This window comes from Diabrotica undecimpunctata, chromosome 9 (assembly GCF_040954645.1).
Source record: "Diabrotica undecimpunctata isolate CICGRU chromosome 9, icDiaUnde3, whole genome shotgun sequence".
Lineage (NCBI taxonomy): Eukaryota > Metazoa > Arthropoda > Insecta > Coleoptera > Chrysomelidae > Diabrotica > Diabrotica undecimpunctata.
Window position 1 is genome coordinate 18,799,546 of NC_092811.1, and position 20,573 is coordinate 18,820,118.

The window sequence follows — 20,573 nt, forward strand, 5'->3', positions numbered from 1 at the left end:
CAGATACACGTATTTATTGGTATCTCGAGAACATGAAGAAACTTTCTCTTCCGGGGTTTACGCGCTCTCTTTCTATGTACTGTATCTTCATTTTATTAAATGTACTGAAAAGTACACGGAAAAACTAAATAATATAGTTTTTATCAACGTTATTTACATAAATATAAAATTTTTTATCTATGTTCAAGTAGATAAAAAATTTGTCAGTAAAATTATTATATTAGGAATGTAGATTAAAGAAAAAATTTATTATTTAAAAGTTCTGAGAACCTGACAACTAATATAATATGTAATTATTTTAGCATTAATTATTTAAAATAAAGTAAACAAGATAAGTACTAGACAACTAATTTTTATTTTTAAAAATTATAAACATGGTTATATTGATTTAAATGTCATACTAAAACACAGCACACTTCTCCATGCGGGCATTCCTTTCTACCAATGTTTAAGTTGGTTGGACATTGTTTTTCTGGTCTACAGATTTCAGCGCAACTCAGTTTTTCCGTTGCTGGATCTAAAATAAAAAAACTTATTAGTAATAAAATCAAAATGTTTTATCATAATTCTGTGAGCAAGAAAACGCGAAATTAGTTTGTTTAAAATGTTCAAAATGTAAAAAACAACCACAAGTTAGCTCAGATATGCTTAATTTATATAAAAAACGCAATTAATATAAAGAAATAGTGTACATTTCACTGGACAAGTTATGAAGGATAAGAGTAAGATTGGAAACAGATTATAGCGAGGTAGAAATCCAAAACGGTTTTTGCAAGGGAGGGTCTATAGATATATATATATATATATATATATATATATATATATATATATATATATATATATATATATATTGTTGTACTTTTGAATGACCATAATCAATATAAAACCGATATACAAATTTTATTACTTAAATAAAAATTAAAATTATTGATATTTCATAAAGACACGGGCATATAAATTTTCAAACATCCTGTATAAGACAAAATATGTATTTTAAGTTGTTCGAAGAATTGTTCATTAGGCCTCAGAGACAAGACTTTCAAATATTATCGATAAGAAATTTAAATAAGTCGGTTATTGTGGAATGGTTTTACCCGGAATAAAAGTGTATATAGAAAGTGTTGAACAATAGACCGGGATTTGCGGTGGTTTTCTCCCCGAAAGATTATATCGGTAAAAGTTTATTAACAAAAGACATTGAATTGAGAAACAGGTATCGTTTGTAGCTATTAGTAAGAAATATTTGTAAAGCAGATAGATTTAGTTAGAATAATTAAAGAAGGTTGTTTTCTGGAATTACCCGAATGACGTTTTATAGAGAGAGTTGGGTGGTAACGATATACGTCACAAGAGGTGGATGATTTTTATTGGTCAAATTTTGAATGCAAGGAGGTTGGTTTTGGCTATGAGATAGGAGAGAGAAAAAAAGGTTAGTTAGTCAGTTTTCGTCGTCCAAGAAGGAAGGAGCTTTGTGATTTGTGTTTGTTTGAAGTCCCGAAGACGTAATTTACCGGGTGTGTTTATTTGCGGTGTAAAAGCTGACCAGTGTGAGGAACGGGGTACAGAGAGATAGAAAACCAAAGGGCATAAGAATATTAATAGCAGACGAAGCCGGAAACATTTGGAGATACAAGGACAGATAGGAGAAAGGTGTACGTCATCTGGACCACAATAGGAGCAGAAGCAGAGAAAGGATTTTTTTGTTGTGGCGTGGCCATAGAATTGCAACGGCAGAGAAGGAAAGGTCAGTCAATTTTCATTAGAGCCGGAGTGTGATTTTCATTTATTAATTAAATAAATTGAATAAATAATAGAGACAGTTAATTTTGCGATCACTTAAAAAAAAAAAAGGAATTATAAAAAGAGCTTAGTTATAACACATATTAAAAATCAATGTAAAATAACATTTGGGTCCATGATAGAAAACAACTTCTCATATATTTAAAGTTAGTATATTGCAAATATTACAGGATTGATTGTTATATAAAATTTCATTAAAATAAAGGACATCTCACATATAGTTCAGTTGAAATTCTATGTATTTTATTCAGGTCATATTACCTATCCCGATTAGGACGCCAATTGGAAAATATTTTGAATCCACGATCAAAGGTAAATCGTACAATTTAAATAGCCTGAGATTGTAATTAATTAATGCTGATTTATTGTGATTAATTGGAGAATAGTTCATTTAATAAATATAGACAGGATTTTTCCTAAGTAAGCAATATAATACAATTTAAATAGCATAACAAAAATGGCCCCCAACGTGTAAAGCTTTGAAAAATATTTCTAGTTGGCAAATTTGAAAGGATAGGAGTAGACGAGCAGATATTTGAAAGTTTATATGCCGGGGATAAAGTGAAATATTATGTAAAAATTGAGGACATAAAGATTATATATTTTTTTTAAGATACAATTTACCATAATTGATTTATTCGTGATATTGACAATTTATAGGTTACCATAATTGATTTATTTGTGTGATATTTAAATTTGATAATTTTACCATACTTGAATTATTTGATTGATTTTGACATTTGATATTTTACCATTTGATTTATTTGTGGGATATTGAAATTTGATACTCGTACTCAAGAGTTATTACATTTGAACAGGAAAAGTCCCGTTTGTTGCAACAGACCAGTAGAATTTTATATTTGGCGGGGATATTATTGCACAAATTTCAAAGTTTCATATTTGGCGGGGATAAATAATCTAACGAACATGTCGACCACAAGGAGTCAAAGCAAAACGCAAGAAAGGAAAGAGGATAAGATAGAAGAGGAAACAATTATTGATGAAGGATCGGATAATGAAGGAAATGCTACAATAATGGAGGAAAGAAAAGAAACAGGGATGTTAGAAAAATTATTAGCTATGATGCAAATACAGACACAACAAATACAAGAATCGTCACAAAAAATGGATAAAAATCAACTGGAAACAAAACACATAATGGATGAATCACAACAAAGAACGGAACAAAAATTGGACAATTTGGAAGAAAACCAAAGAAAAATGGAACAAAAAATGGAAACGCGTATGGACAAATATGAAAACGAAATAAAAGTCTGTTTAGAAAGAAGTAGGGAAGAAACAGAGAGGAAACTAGAATTGCAGAGAGAAGAAATCGAAACTAAAATGAAGGATATTCAGAGTATGCAAGAAAGGGAATTAGAACAGATAGAAATAAAATTTGAAAATGCGCTACAAGAAGACCGGAAAGAAACGGAAAGGAGATTTAAACAAATTGCAGAGATGGAGATAAGAGAAGTAGAAAGAAAGGAAGTCATCGTACATAGCACAGAAGACGTAAAAGTACGATTTGGCGGGGATATAAGGAAAATACACCCAGTGCCTTTTATAAATAACCTAAAGGAAAAAGTCAAATACATAGGACCGTTTGCAACAGCAAAGGAAACCATCAGAAACCATCTCAAAGAAGAGGCAAATCTTTGGTTTGTCAGCAAGGAAGAAGAATTGGACAATTGGCAAGATTTTGAGAGAAGATTCTTAAATTATTTCTGGGGAAAAATACAGCAACTACAAGTAAATAAAGAGTTACAAAATGGAAAATACCATGAGAGGATGGGCGTATCAGAAAAGATGTACGCATTACAACTCTATAATAATGCAAAACATTTGCAATATAATTATTCATCAGAACAATTGGTAGAGTTGATATCGCGACATTTTGAAGATACCTTGGAAGACCACATAAATCTCCAAAATTACAAGGACATTGACAGCTTATGTCAATTTTTGCAAATGAGAGAATCACGTAGGCATGAAAGAAGAGAAAGAAGACCGCAAGAAAATTATAGACAAAGAGAAAACCAAGAATATAGAGATAGAGGTCAAAATTTTAGAAGAGATTATACAAGACGAGAATTCATACCTAGACGGGGATATGAAAATAGACCGAACGGAAGAGAGAATTATGAACCCAGAACCCAGAGATGGAATGAAAACAGGGATCGGGAAAATCAGAGTAGAAATAACCGCCCATACCAAGGAAACAGATACAATAACCCACGGAATGAACAGGAATCTCGCGGTAATCGATACGGGAATGATAGACCAAAAGAGAACAGAAGAGAAATAAATAATATGCAAAGAGAAGAAAATGAATATGAGAGAGAAGATGACGGGAGAGAAAACACAGAAGAACAACAGGCGTGTTTTCAAGAAGGCGCTCACTAAAAACGAAAAAACAAACAGGAATTTTTTGTCACCCCAAGGAATTTATTAAACTGGCAGGAAACAATGAAAAGAGAAATGGAGTTAATTTAAAATTTGTGGATGGATTTATAAATAAGAAACCAATTAAAATTATGATAGACACAGGCTCTGAAATAACACTGGTCAACAGAAAATTAATCGAAGAAGTAAATTTAACAAGTCTAATTTATAAAATACCTAGGGTGAATTTAGTGGGCGCAAATAAACGGACATTGGCAACAATAAATGAAGGTATACGAGTAATGGTACGATTGAAAAAAAATATGTATGCACTTCAATGTGTAATAATGCCGAATATGTCACATGACATGATTGTAGGCGTTGACGAATTAACGAAAAAACATGTAGTGATCGACTTCAAAACCAATACGATGAAAATAACCAAGGAAAAAGAAGAAGAACAGGATAAGGAACAAGAGAAACAAATTACGGACGAATCAGAGAAAGAACAAACGGTGGAAATGAACCTGGCGACGAAGAAAGGAAAAGGAAGAAAGAGGGGAAAAGGTCTGAAAAAGATCAAAGAAAAAAAACCTGGGATTCCTCAAAAGATGAGACGAGCTCAGGAGAAGAAGATGGAAAAATTTTGACAAGAAATGAAAGCAAAACTTGGGATTCCTCAAAAGAAGAGACGAGCCCAACAAAAAAAAAACAAAGGAAAATGAAGAGGACACAATGGAGACAGTGGTGTTTGAAGAAGACACGGAGTACACGGTGAATATGTGCGAAAAATTTGATGGGAGAGACAAAAAATTGATATGTGGAGAAGGCAAAGAAAATGATTTGCGTATAATTTTAAGAGACTATGAAACGCTGATAAATGAGGAAAACCGAGTGGCCACAAAATACGAGCACTCATTTGAGGTGAAAAACTTGGGAAATTTTCGATCAAAGACTTATCCAATTCCTTATAAGTATCGGCAAGAAGTAAAGCAAGAAATCAAAAAAATGTTGGAAGATCAAATCATTGAGAGATGTGACTCACCCTATATTAACCCAATTGTGATAGTGAAGAAGAGCAGTGGAGAGTTAAGACTCTGTTTAGATGCCCGAAATATCAACCAACACACAGTATCACAATATGAATCACCGTTAAATATCGAAGCCATTTTTGGAAGGATCACGGGATCACATATTTTCTCAAAAATTGATCTAAAGCATAGTTTTTGGTTAATAACTTTGGCTGAAAAGTGTAGAAACTACACTGCCTTTTCAATTGATGGTATAGTATACCGATTTAAGGTAGTTCCGTTTGGATTACAAAGCGCCTGTGCAGCACTTGTACGAGCTTTGCATACCATTTTGAATCACCATGAAGAGTTCATCGTCCATTACATCGACGATTTATTAATTTTTTCACAAGATATGCAGAGTCATGTGGAACATATCAAAATAATTTTGAAAGAATTGGACACAGCGGGATTAAAACTAAACATTGAAAAATGTCAATTTTTTCAAAAGGAAGTGATTTATTTGGGTTTCAAACTTGACACCGAAACTGTAAGTCTAGCCGAGGACAGAGTAAAGCTCATCGACGAATACCCAAGACCAACAAATCTAAAAACATTGCGAGGGTTTCTCGGTACGATAAATTATTTCAAGAAATTAATTCCCGATTTAAGCCAAAAAGAAATTCCTTTAATAAAATTGTTAAAGAAAGGGACAAAATGGAATTGGAAAGAAGAACAGGAGGAAGCTTTCAAAATATTGAAACAAGAATTTGCTAAAGGAACAAAAATATATCACCCTATTTACAATTTGCCGTTTATACTCCGTACGGATGCGTCGATACAGAAATTTGCAGGAGTGTTGTCGCAAATACAAAACGGCCAAGAGGTTCCGATATGTTTTATATCTCGAGTGACTAAAACACATGAGAGAAAATACAGTGTCACCGAGTTGGAATTCGCCAGTGTACTATTTTGCGTAAACAAATTAAGGTTTTACTTATTGGGAGCTAAATTCACCATCGAAACGGATCATGCAGCATTGATACACATCATGAAGAATCGATTGGTAAATAACAGAATACACAGAGGCATTCTGCTCTTACAAGAGTATGATTTCCAATTTCGATACATCAAAGGGAAAGACAACATAATAGCTGACGCTTTAACACGGGACGAAGATACAGGAAAAAAGGAGACAATTACATTACATGTGGGATTGAATATACTGGCACAAGACGAAGGGATATTTTCGTTAAATGAGATAAGGACCGACCAGGAAGGCCTAGAAGAAAGAGAAAAGAGAAGAGCAGAGCTAGAAAACGAGATATTTTTTAAGAGAATAGACAGAAAGGAATTATATTTAGTGACACCGACATTGGCAGAAAGAATCATCAAGAAACTACACGAGGAAAATGGACATATTGGCAGTAGAAAGGTATGGCTTGTATTTAGGGAAAACTACATCAGTCGACAAGATTACCGCATTGCAAAAGAGATCACACAGAAATGCGAAGTATGCCAGAAATACAAGAGCAGGAATTTTAAAAACGAAAATATTGCAAAGAGCATTGTATCCCGGAACAACCTGGACATTATAGCCATCGACATGTTAAGCGATCTAATTGTGACCACGCAAAGGAACAAGCATATTCTGGTGATGGTGGATGTGTTCTCAAAATACGTAAAATTATATAGTTGCCGCACCACAAAAGGGGAAGAAATATTGAGAAAAATAGACAATTTCATCGCTACGGTAGGAACCCCAAGAAAAATTTTACTAGACAATGCAACGTACTTCCGAAATGATCGTTTCAAGGGACAGCTTAGAGAACGGGGAATCGAGACGAACTTTGTAAGCATCAGGCATCCCCAAAGTAATCCTTCTGAGCGATTTATACAAGAGGTAACGAAATTTCTTCGCATTGCAACGGATGGTCAACATCGGCGATGGGACAGAAAATTGGGAGAAATAGAGATGTACCTAAATTCCATGCCAAGTACAGTAACGAAAGAAACACCAGAATACATCATGAAAGGCGTCATGCCGATAAGACCGTGGGAAGATCCAGAACAAAGAGAGTATCGACAGGTTATAGAAACCGTTCAGAGGAGATTAAGAAGAAGCAATGAGAAATACATCCAGAGACAGAGTCATAATAGGAAACGAAGACCAGTAACTTTCCAAAAGGGTGACAAAGTAATGGTAAGAGCATTAAGAGTGTCAAATCTTCAGACCGGTATTTGCGCAAAATTGATGCCTGTTTTCGAAGGGCCATACATAGTAAACAACGAAGATGGAGTAAACAGCTATGAGTTGAAACATATGGATTCTGAAAAGATCAGAGGTATTTATAATATCCATGATGTATATAAATATCACGAATGAAGATTTAAATTTGTATAAAGTAGATAGTAGGATAGGATAATACGTAGCATAAGTACAGCTAGCATACAGGAAGTGCGTTTTAGTTTGCCTCGAGAAAATTTAGTTGCATAGATTGATAAATTTTATCGATTACAAAGGCGGGGATTTGTTGTACTTTTGAATGACCATAAGCAATAAAAAACCGATATACAAATTTTATTACTTAAATAAAAATTAAAATTATTGATATTTCATAAAGACACGGGCATATAAATTTTCAAACATCCTGTATAAGACAAAATATGTATTTTAAGTTGTTCGAAGAATTGTTCATTAGGCCTCAGAGACAAGACTTTCAAATATTATCGATAAGAAATTTAAATAAGTCGGTTATTGTGGAATGGTTTTACCCGGAATAAAAGTGTATATAGAAAGTGTTGAACAATAGACCGGGATTTGCGGTGGTTTTCTCCCCGAAAGATTATATCGGTAAAAGTTTATTAACAAAAGACATTGAATTGAGAAACAGGTATCGTTTGTAGCTATTAGTAAGAAATATTTGTAAAGCAGATAGATTTAGTTAGAATAATTAAAGAAGGTTGTTTTCTGGAATTACCCGAATGACGTTTTATAGAGAGAGTTGGGTGGTAACGATATACGTCACAAGAGGTGGATGATTTTTATTGGTCAAATTTTGAATGCAAGGAGGTTGGTTTTGGCTATGAGATAGGAGAGAGAAAAAAAGGTTAGTTAGTCAGTTTTCGTCGTCCAAGAAGGAAGGAGCTTTGTGATTTGTGTTTGTTTGAAGTCCCGAAGACGTAATTTACCGGGTGTGTTTATTTGCGGTGTAAAAGCTGACCAGTGTGAGGAACGGGGTACAGAGAGATAGAAAACCAAAGGGCATAAGAATATTAATAGCAGACGAAGCCGGAAACATTTGGAGATACAAGGACAGATAGGAGAAAGGTGTACGTCATCTGGACCACAATAGGAGCAGAAGCAGAGAAAGGATTTTTTTGTTGTGGCGTGGCCATAGAATTGCAACGGCAGAGAAGGAAAGGTCAGTCAATTTTCATTAGAGCCGGAGTGTGATTTTCATTTATTAATTAAATAAATTGAATAAATAATAGAGACAGTTAATTTTGCGATCACTTAAAAAAAAAGGAATTATAAAAAGAGCTTAGTTATAACACATATTAAAAATCAATGTAAAATAACATTTGGGTCCATGATAGAAAACAACTTCTCATATATTTAAAGTTAGTATATTGCAAATATTACAGGATTGATTGTTATATAAAATTTCATTAAAATAAAGGACATCTCACATATAGTTCAGTTGAAATTCTATGTATTTTATTCAGGTCATATTACCTATCCCGATTAGGACGCCAATTGGAAAATATTTTGAATCCACGATCAAAGGTAAATCGTACAATTTAAATAGCCTGAGATTGTAATTAATTAATGCTGATTTATTGTGATTAATTGGAGAATAGTTCATTTAATAAATATAGACAGGATTTTTCCTAAGTAAGCAATATAATACAATTTAAATAGCATAACAATATATATATATATATATATATTTATATATATATATATATATATATATATATATATATATATATATATATATATATATATATATATAAACTAAGGTACACTCGAAGAGTGGTGGGTTTTTCGGTCAAAGTGGAGAAATAAAAGACAAAGAAGGTGGCTACTTCATCTATTTATTGAAGACGTTTCGCTTTCTGCTCAGAAAGCATCATCAGTTCATCTAAAAAGAACAATATGAAACCAAACATCCATAGAGAAGTTACGACAAAAGTGTGTTACCTTACAAAGACATGTAGTAGTCAATGATGTTAAAAATATGAAAAATCTTACGAAACTGGACATTCAGAGTTAACGTTGTATAAAACAATCAATTGAAACTAGGTATAGTTTGCAATTTAACAAAATTAGCACAGCAAAAGAACATGTGATAAACATACATGTATATAAAAAAGTTATTATAAAAACTTAAGTAAAAAAACATTAAGGTTTATTTTAAAGTGTAAAGAACTAGAAAGATCATAAGAATGCACTTCCAACAAATTTATTTAATAAATTAGATTTTAATTTTAACTTTAGGTAACATTAAAAGTTATTTAAGATTAATAGTAATAAGATAAAATGAAGTTACCAGTCTTTAGCTTACTGAGTCTCGCCGGTAAATGAATTTACAGGTTTAACACCCACGCAAACAACGTGAATAGAAGTGGCCTTGAGGTCAAAATGACATAAACAGCAAGGCAACCTACCAACCTCTATATAATGGGGCGGTATATTCAAAAAATGTGATAAATTTAGTTAACAGCTTGTCGTTAAAAAACCAAACAATGAAAGGAAAAGGTGGTTAAGATCACCATTTACCCTACAGTGATTGATCTGTCCACAAAGAACAAAGCATGCGAAGTCAATCCAAAATATCATATATTATATATTATGACGTCACTAGTTAGCCAGCTGACAGGTGAAGATTAATACAACTTCCACAGTCCAAAGGTTCAAACATTTAGGACCGTAATGAAAAAGATTCTATGAATCAATTTCAGTTTAAATTTTATCAAACAAGTTCATCAAAAAGAACAATTACTTAATTATGTAAAAGTGATATTGACAAATAATTAATAAAATGTAAGTTGATAAATCTTAGTTAAGGAAGGAATAATTTATTTTATTTTATTTTTATTTAAATTTATTATATGAAAATGTAATAAAGAAACCCCAATGTGGGACAAAATTTAAGTAAAACAACATATCAAGGCTAATTCTGTAAAATTAATGCATGATAAATTTGACTCAAATTACTAATGTCGGTTCTCTTATTAAGGGTATTAGGATGTTTTAATATTGAACACATTTCTAAAAACTGTCTTTTAACGAGATTGCGTTCAGTGCCAAGAATTTTAACTTCATTAAAGTTTACTTCGTGCTTGGTGTTAATAGCATGTTGGGCAAGAGCACAAGTATGCTTAGATAAATTAATATCACTGCGGTGTGTCGTAAGACGCCCTCTCAGTGATCTCCCTGTCTGACCGATGTAACATGAGTCACACTCAGCACAAGGTATATGATATATTACATTAACTTGTTCCAGAAGGGACAGAGGTGTTTTAGTTTTAGAAAACAAATTCCTGACAGTCTTAGCATTCTTAATAGCAATTTTAACCGGTACGTTGTTATGCTTATACAGTTTAACGAGTTTCTCAGTAACTTGAGGAAAATAAGGTAAAGATGAGTAATGGGTAGTTGGATTCCCAAGTACAGTATTAGGCAGAACAGTGTTATTAATTGAATTATTTGATATTATTCTGAGTTGGTCACCATTGGGTATGTCATTTAAAGAAGAACCATAGCTTTGAACGTAAAGATATTTATTAATAAGGGAGGATGTATAGGAATTCTCAATCAGAATATTTTTAAGTAATTGAAAGGATTCTCTTCGATTAATCGGATGTATCAGTCTATTTAGCCTGCAGCTTAAAGTTTTAATAAGGTTTAATTTATATTTAAAGGGATGACAAGAGTGGTAGTTGAGAAACCTATTAGAAGCCATTGGTTTCCTGTACCAACTTGTAGTAAGGGTGTTATCTCCCATTCTAATGACACGCATGTCTAAGAAGGAAATACTATTTGTGTTAGAGTCCCCAAGTTCAACAGTGAACTGTAAATGAGGATCAAACTCATTGAATAAAGACAAGGTGGCCTGAATCTTGTCTGGAGGTAAGGCTAGTAATAAGTCATCAACATACCGTTCAATAAAAGGGATTTGGAAATCTAAAAGACCCAGACGGTCAGATACTAGATCATCCAGTACATAATTAACCAGGATGGGAGAGATTGAGGAACCCATAGGTGTCCCAAAAATTTGAAGGTAATATTTGTCGTTGAAGACCAAAAAATTAGTGTCAAATATTAATTGTAAAAGTTCTGCAAATACATCCCAGGATACAGGACAGTTAGGTTGGATGGAGTTCCAGTGATTTCTTAAGGAGGTAATAACACTAGAAAGAGGTAAATTAGTGAAAAGAGATACCACATCAAAACTCACTAAAATGTAGCCTTGTGGAAGTTCAAAATTATTAATAAATTCACTAAAATGAAAAGAATCAACAATATTAAAGTTATTATTATAATTATAAGATTTAGATAAGATGTCAGTTAAAAATTTAGCAATATTAGTGTTTGGTGAATTAATGGAGGAAACAATTGGCCTCATGCTCAATGTGGGCTTATGTATTTTAGGTAGACAATAAAATCTGGGAGCATATCCATCATAATTATGTAAAAATTTTGCAAGTGGTTGATCTATGATCTTAATATTTTTTAAGTGTGTAATGAATTTATTTATTTTATTTGTAAATTTAGAGCAAGGGTTGGTAGAGAGAGGTTGATAGTATCTATCATCATCTAACAACGATTGGCTGAGGTTAAGATATTGATCTCTATCCATGAGGACAGTGGCATTCCCTTTATCACTTGTAAGAATGAGAAGATTAGGGTGAGTTTTTAAAAACGATACCGTCTCCCTGTAAATCTTATCTAACACCGATATGGGTTGTCTAGGGCGATTAGAATAGTTCAACAGAATATTATTGGAAGAAGACCTAAGAGATAAAAGGTCAGAATTATCAGCATGTGACAAAATATTTTCCACATCTGCTAAAATTCTACTAACAGAGTAATCTCTGAAAGTTGGCTGTAAGCCAAATTTGGGGCCCAAGGATAACAACTTGAGAATGTCCTGAGGAACCTCAGTACTAGATAGATTTTTAATCCACTTGGGATTAAATGGAATTTTTTTAAACTGGGGAGTGTCTAAGTTATTAAGCTTCTTACGAAGGTGTGCCATGGATTTATGATATACAAAATTAAATTTCTTATGTAAAGATGACTCAAAAGTGTCCAACAAATTGTCAGGAAGGTGATTATCAAGAAAAGAAGTGACATTATTGATTTGAGAAATAATAAATTTAATATCAGTGTGAACCTTAGAAATATGGAAATTAAGTAATCGTGCCCTCACCTGTCTGTTTAATGCTTGGCTTCTGCGGTAAAGGGTGTCATTGGTGGAACCTGATGTTGATGCGCAAGAATTATATGAGAAGCCATAGAAATTGAAAAAAGGCCAAATCGTGTCAATAGAAGAGATAACAACATACGGTTACCTTCGACATAGAGACCTCTCATAAAGAAAATATCGTCCGCTTTACCTGCCAATCCAAATCCTACTGTCAGAAATCACGCGCCAATCCTCACGCTAACTCTCACGCCAATCTCTACCCAAAACACATCACCATCGACGGTATAAATGAACCGTCCTCTGTTCCCAGTAGCATTATTGCATTGGATAGTCATCAATGTAGTAGTGTCTGAAAGTTGGTGGGACTGAGACCTCGTACATCCTGAAGGAGACATAAAAGTTCGGCGCAATGATTATGGACGCGGTTCAACCCGGAAGATTGTTGAGTTTAATATTAATTCTTATAATAGTATTAATCTTATCTCTAGGTACCTAACAGTTGAGAAGAGAAGAGAAGGACGTCAAAGGTATACCGCCCATGAAGATCATCCGAAGTAAATGGAACAGAACAACTTGGAACAAAATGGAACGGGATCTTGCAGCATTCACAAGAAATAATATGATGAAAACTGTCATCATTGCAAGTGGTAGTCTTTTTGAAGACGAATGACATTCTATGCTTTTTCTGACGGATATTCTTATGTTAAAGTTGATATTATGTATTTAAATAAATTATCTTAAAATAAAGGAACAATCGTCCCAGGAACGCAACTCAGCAATATTGGAAATATCATTTTAAAGTCCTCTGCTTTAAAATGTATAATACATATCTGAAGTTATTAGAAGAATTTTTCACAGAATAACAAATAACAAAATTTGTTTAATGTTTTGTATTTTGAAAACGATTTCTGAAGTGGAAATCGAAATGTGGAAAATAATCTTATTTTAAACTTAAATTGAAGCTTATTCCCAACAAAAATAGTAGTTGCATTAAGATGTCAGAAGAAAATAGCTTCAGCACATTCTTAAATAAAGAAAATATTAGTAAATACTTAAATGGATTTTTCACTGGAAGAAAACTTTTATTCACTTAACTTTATAAACGAAAAAGTATTAAAAGCCTATTAAATAGAGTGAACAAGGACATGAAACGAAGTATTTAGTGATAAAAAATAAGTGGTTGATAAAAGAAGAATTAGTAATAATGACGACGAAAGAAATATCTTTTTTATTTTCCTACTTACATCCTTCACAACAAAGGGCACCTTGGGATTTCTGCTGAGGACATAAGTTGCGGAACTCTCCTTCTATTAAGTGCGGACATTCATGTTCGAATACACAATAACCGTTTTTGATTACACATGAATGTTCATATTTGAAATGTGACACATCGCCTAGAAAATAATATTTAGTAGTAAGATTTGTAGTATTGGCTCAATAAATTAGCTACTGTATTTTTTTATTGTGTTATCATTATTGATCAATGCGTTAATTAGTTAATTATTGTTGTATAAGTTTCTCTTTCTTTGTTTAGTTGCACTTGTAAAAATTGAGTGTTTTGTTAGTAAGATATTTCATTTGCTTAACATTTAAGTTTGGCCGTTTTTTTATTTTATAACTACTGCTGTATCGATCTAAGTTTGTGAATCATTTGATAAGCATGCTGAACACTGCGCGTCCCAATAGCTAATAGGTAACATGCTATCGGATTACAGAAATATAGGACAGATATGAATAAACTATAACTAGATAAACACTTGTGGATTATGTAAAAACATAAAGTGGAAACTGTAACTACATCAATAACTATAGATTTCGTGATTGAATATGACATACACTTACATACAAATATCCAAACATAAAATACACACACATCTCTACAATTCTCAATTGACAGATCACCAGTTAGCTGCACCATAACTAACTCATCATCCAAGATTTAGGCTACAACTGCTGTGCTGCCCAATCTTAAGGTATAACACTATTATGCCCAGTCAACAAATAGCAAAAAGAGAAAAGTGCTACCAAAGCTATGCCTCTGACAAGATTTCGTTTCAACTGGTGGAATTGAAATGAAAAGGAGACAAAAGGACTATCGCTAAATAGGCCTAAATAACCACAATCAGATGACTTAAGGAATGGTTAAAGATGTTTAAAAACTAACAAATTAAATAAAGAAAGATAGTAGCAATCGACCATATTTTTTGAGAATCATATTTATCATCATTTTTTGAGGATCATTTTAAAAATTGTATTGGGAATTATTTTGTGGACCATAGTATGTACCAAATTATTTGATTCTTCGTTGAGATATAGATTGTAGTATCCAAAATTAGTTGGAGCCTTCGTTAGCTGTAGCCGATTTGTATGCCATATAAACTACTTGTCTCCTCTACAGGGATCTTCAGAGGAATCGTGAGCGTTTTTGAAATTTAAATAAGGTATATCTTCAGATTAATGACGTTTAATATTGACCCAGAGGTTGATTGTTATAGAGATTCTCAGGTTAGTGGCAATTTTATATTGACCCAGAGATTGAGAGTTACGAGAAATAAACTTAATTATTTTTTTATGTTCCGAAAGACAATTTAATAATTTTGACTATCAATTTGAATAAAGTTGTCCCAGGAACGCAATTCAAAAATATCGAAAATATATTTTAAATTCATATACTTTGAAATGTATTGTATATGTCTGAATTATTATGAATAAGGCAGATAATATTAAATCAGAAGCATTTTTTTAATACCAAGCATTAAAAACAAAATTTGATGAGTTTGTATTTTGGAAAGATTTCCGAAATGGAAATTGAAACAATAATATGAATTTCCAATAAAAATAGTAAACCAAATGATGTTTTGTATTGGTATATATACAAAAAAATTTTAGTATTGGTTATTTGGAATATCCCATAATGTTTATGTATGCTTATTTAAATCTTAGAAAATAGAAATAGATCTTAAAAAGGCGAAGACCGATAAACTTACATAAATTGGAATTTCCACAAATAACACGTTTCGTCATAGATAACGAATAAATAGTTCTGGTTAATTCTGATATTAAAAATATTTATAAAATCATCCAATTATTGTTACATTTATAAAATATAATTATCCTGTGTGTAAATTGAGATTTTGCCTTTTTTTGTAAAATCTACGTATTTGTGCACTTTTTTGAAATGTATATTACTACCCATGATATTATTCATATTGCAGACAAAAGAAATAAGTAATCTGTTCCCTTTGGTAAATGATTTTATAAATTTTATGAGCAGAATGGTGCAGAAATATAGAGAAATACTTTTCGGTGTCTTTTTGCCACCTAAACCAGCCATTACAATTACAATATTAAAATTACAAGGTAGGGAACATATCCGAAAAGAGTTCTTGTTTACTTTAAACGCCGCAATAAAATAAAATTAGTAATTTCAGAAATTGATGACAATATGTCCGAAGCCATCCGAGAAGCAAGGAAAAATATTAAAAAATTTAAAATAAAAACAAGGGCAACTTGCATATATCAATAATAAATATAAATTTTACTAAGCCAATATTTTTTAGTTAATTGCCAGTGAAAATGTCCATTTTTCAAAATAAAAACCACGTTGTCAGATAAAAAAAAATATTCTAAGCAAAAATTTTATGTATACAAAAAACAAAAATAAATGGTGTGTAGATCCAGTAGAGTCAGAGCTGTAGCTCTCGTAAAGTAGGTTCTTATATATCAAATTCAAAATCGAATATTTTAACATGTATTAACCAAGAAATTAACCACATTTTAAGTGTTTAAAAAAAAGTTTTATTTTTGTTTTTTTTTTTTAATTTAGCATCAAAACTAGGCCAGTTAAGCTCAAAATAAGGTTGGTCGCTTTTTATGGTAAAAACGTCATAAAAATCACCCTCTAATCATCACCCCAAATTACCGTCGTAACTCGTCACCCCTTCACAATTTACTTTGTTTATGTATTGTTTATATGATCTGTAAGTTTTTTTTTTGGTTTACATGTCTCTCTCGACAGCATAGGTCACTGACACAGGTACAATTTTATTACATTACATTACAAGAATATACAGTAACATTCTTTTTCTTCCTATGCCGTCCCCATTATCGGAAGTTGGCGACCACATTTCAAAAAGTTTCTCTGTCTTTTGCAACGTGGAATAATTCGTCTACAGTCATGTTTGTCCAGTCTCGAATATTTCGCAGCCATGACTTCCTCTTTCTACCTTTTCCCTTTTTGCCATCGACTCTACCCTGCATGATGACCTGCAGAAGACTATATTTATTATTCCTCAGTATGTGTCCAAGGTATGCAGTCTTGCGTACTTTTATTCTTCTCAACAATTTGTTGTCTCGACCCATCCTTCTCAGCACTTCCTCATTGGTGACCCTGGCAGTCCATGGAATTCTCAACATTCTACGGTATATCCAAAGTTCAAAGGCTTCAAGCTTCTTAACTATTTGCGCTTTTAATGTCCATGTTTCTACCCCGTACAATAGTTGCGACCAGACGTAACATTCAACAAACCTTGGTCTCAGCGCAGTATTCAGATTTTTGTCACAGAACAATTGCTTGAATTTTAAGAACGCTGCCCTTGCCATTTCTATTCGTACCCTGATCTCTTGGTCTGGATCTAATTCTGTGTTGATGTAAGCTCCCAGATATTTATATTTTGTCACTCTCTCTATTTGCTGTCCACCAAGAGTTATTTGCTTATTATTTATTGGACTCTTTGATACTATCATAAATTTGGTCTTATCTGTGTTGATGTCATGTCCCATTTGAATGCATTCACTATTTATTGCATCTAGTAAACTTTGTAGTTCTTCTATACTCTCAGACATAAATACTGTGTTATCTGCAAATCTCATGGTGTTTATGATTTCTCCACCAATTCTTTTCTCCACAGTTACATTAACTACATTAAATATTGGTACAATTACTAATTATCAAATTCTAAACTACGTTTCTGCTTCTAAATTTCCTGGTAAAGCCTAGTTTCATAGAGGAAATTAATGAGGTTTTGGAATTGATCTGGCGAACTGAGAATATTTTGTAGGTTTCGACTCAAAAGTTTAATTTTTCTGTTATTGTTGCAATAGGGACAGCCTACGAGAATATGTTTAACATTATAGTATATTACAACAGTGTGTACATGTAGATGGATCTTAGGAAGTCATTTAATGATTATGAATTAGTCTTGTATAGCCGATATAGCCTATAGTTAGGCACTAAAGAGTCTGTACATATTGTTACTTTTTTATATTCTGGTGATAGTAAGTTTGTAGCTTGGAGAATAGAGAATAATTCAGCAGTATGTGTGCAGCAGAAGAACGGGAGATTACAAGATATGACTAAATCTGTGTTTAAAGTTACAGCACATCTACAGCTATAGGACTCTTAGAAGCATCTGTGTATAGAATTAGGCCAAATCTGTTGTTAGCAATTAATTTTTTAATATTTACCTAAGAAATTGTGGATTTGTCTAATGCTTATCATAATCAGTTTACAAGAGATTAAAATCTGCTTCCAATTTATTGCAGGGAGGTTAATGTGATAGTAATATTGGAGTTGTGGCTGAAAGATCGATATTATTCGAATGTGGTGAGATATACTGCGGCATAGATTGAAGTTTAATAGGAAAATGAGAGTCTAAAAGGTCATTACTTAGTAATTTATAGGCTGGAGTTTTGGTATTAGCCGAGATTTGAGAAGAATATTTTAAAAGGAGTTGCCGGTGACGTAGCCAGAGGGAAAGTTCAATAGCTTCTCTGTATAAACTCTCTTGGGGTCTCGATCTGAAGACCCCAACGTAGATTTTAAGTGCAGTGTTGTGTACAGAACTAAGAAGTTTTAAATCTGATGGGCTACCTGACATATAAATGAAACTATAGCAGTCTATTTTAGAACAAATAAGACATCTGAAGTAAGGAGTCTTCGTCTGCAACCCAATGATGATTGGACAAAGATTTTAATATGTTAAGATTTACTTAGTATGTTAAGAAGGTACTTAGTTTTAAGATCTTTTAAATGACATTTCCAAGCAAGTTTACTGTCGAATGGGAGTCCTAAAATCCGTATACTCTTTAATGCTGGTAGACAAGTACTATTTACAGTAATTTTAGGATTTATAGTACTGGCTGTCCTGCAAGAAAACTTAATGGTTTTTTGTCTTCTCAACAGAAAGGTTCAGAAAAGTCCACTTGATCTGTATGTTTAACCGGTTGAAAGTGCTTAGTTTTAAATAAATATGGTTGTAAAGTAAATGAAATTTTTTATAAAATTTTAAAACAAATGCCTTTTTTTCAAAATAACTTAAAAAGTATTAGTGATACGAAAAATCTTGGGAGTAAAAAATATAGCCTTTGCTTTTCTGAACGGTTTTTTTTTGTTTTTCTTATAACAAAAATTTGATAAGATATTGCTGTTCAAAGTATGCATCCACTCGTGATAAGTGACTCGTTCAAGTCATTTCAACTACCTATTTAAAAATAAGGAAAAAAGTAATTTAAATGATCTTATTGTCCTTAAAATGATCTATTGCCCTTTTATTTACCGATTTATGAATAAAAAACCAATCACATATTATTTTAAGAGATATTAAAACGCACATACTGGAGCATTACAAGATACACATAATGTGCTATTAAGGCGCAAATATACTTTCACCCATTCTTACAAACTAAATAAGGGTTATTTTTAAATTTGAAATAAAATAAATTCATAACATTTTGATTAAATAAATTGTTGCATTTAAAGTTTTAATAAAAACAAAATACGAAAAATACATGAATTTCTTTGCAAGGGATGGTTTTTATAATATAAAAATTATTTGGTAAAAAACTAAAAGAGTAAAGAAATCTAAATTAATGTCATTGTATAATTAAATAATTCTAAATTGCTTGAATTGCTATGATTCTAATAGCGATCGTTTTTACCCCTAGCAAATTAAAAGCAACCAAAGGCACAATTCTAATTTTGAAGAGGAAGGTAAGTTAATTAATATTTAAATGGGAATAAGCCACAATTAAAGGTTAAAATACGTTTATTGACGTTTCAATTTCCACTTCGGAAATCGTTCTTTCTTCGAAAACGATTTCCGAAGTGGAAATTGAAACGTCAATAAACGTATTTTAACCTTTAATTGTGGCTTATTTCCATTTAAATATTAATTAATTTAAAATGCCACAAGAAAATAGCTTCAGAACAATAGGAAGGTAAGTATATTCTAAACCCAAATTTCCATGTAAATCAATGGAGACAAAGTATTCACTGACATTGTTTTAATTATATCTAATCTAGGTGAGATTTAGAGGTTAAACTATGATAAAATCTTAAATTATGTTGTTTAATATTTATTAACATTCATTTACTTCATTAAAATATGAATTGTAATGAATTACCCCTTTTAATTTACAATTATATGATTTTTTTAATAGGGGTAGCTTTCACTCCTGGAAAATAAAAGGCAACTAACGACACCAACAAGTCCAAAAGTAAAGTAAAGGCCAAGTAAAACTTTAGTCAAAATTTCTATTCAATTCGATGTTGACACGAAAAATTACAAGGTATTGCCATATTTAGCCTTCATTTACTGGACTATAAATCCAAGCTCTGATTACAAGTTATGTAGACGATACAGTCCGATTATTTAATAAAAATAAAGCAGGGTAGGGCAAAATCTAAACCGGCATTTATCATATATTTTTGATAGAGGGTATCTGTGCTTAAAAAATAAATACAACGTCCTCCGGTGTTATGTATTTTTGGTTATTTTTTGGAAAATGGAAGGTTAAAGTCCTTCTGAAACATCAATGGAGAAACTAAGGCATTTTATGTATGGTACTTAATAAAGATTTTTGTGCTAAAACAAATCCTGATCAATTGCTATGAATACAACATTTCAGCACAAGTAATTTACAAAGCCGCCTATGATAC

General features: G+C 32.1%; 1 protein-coding gene across 2 annotated transcripts in view; it reads right to left on the minus strand.

Moving 5' to 3' along the window:
• Positions 1–336: 336 nt before the first annotated feature.
• Positions 337–20,573, minus strand: part of LOC140450407 (U-scoloptoxin(19)-Sm1a-like) — a 44,663-nt gene continuing 24,426 nt past the window's right edge. Inside the window, exons 2-3 of one of the 2 annotated variants that reach the window (XM_072544024.1) lie at positions 13,879–14,028; positions 337–517 (exon numbers count right to left, since the gene is read on the minus strand). In XM_072544024.1, the coding sequence (XP_072400125.1) occupies positions 396–517; positions 13,879–14,028 (272 nt within the window). In that variant the 3' untranslated portion in view covers positions 337–395. The remainder of the gene's footprint in view (positions 518–13,878; positions 14,029–20,573) is intronic. The other variant, XR_011952018.1, reaches the window with a different exon arrangement.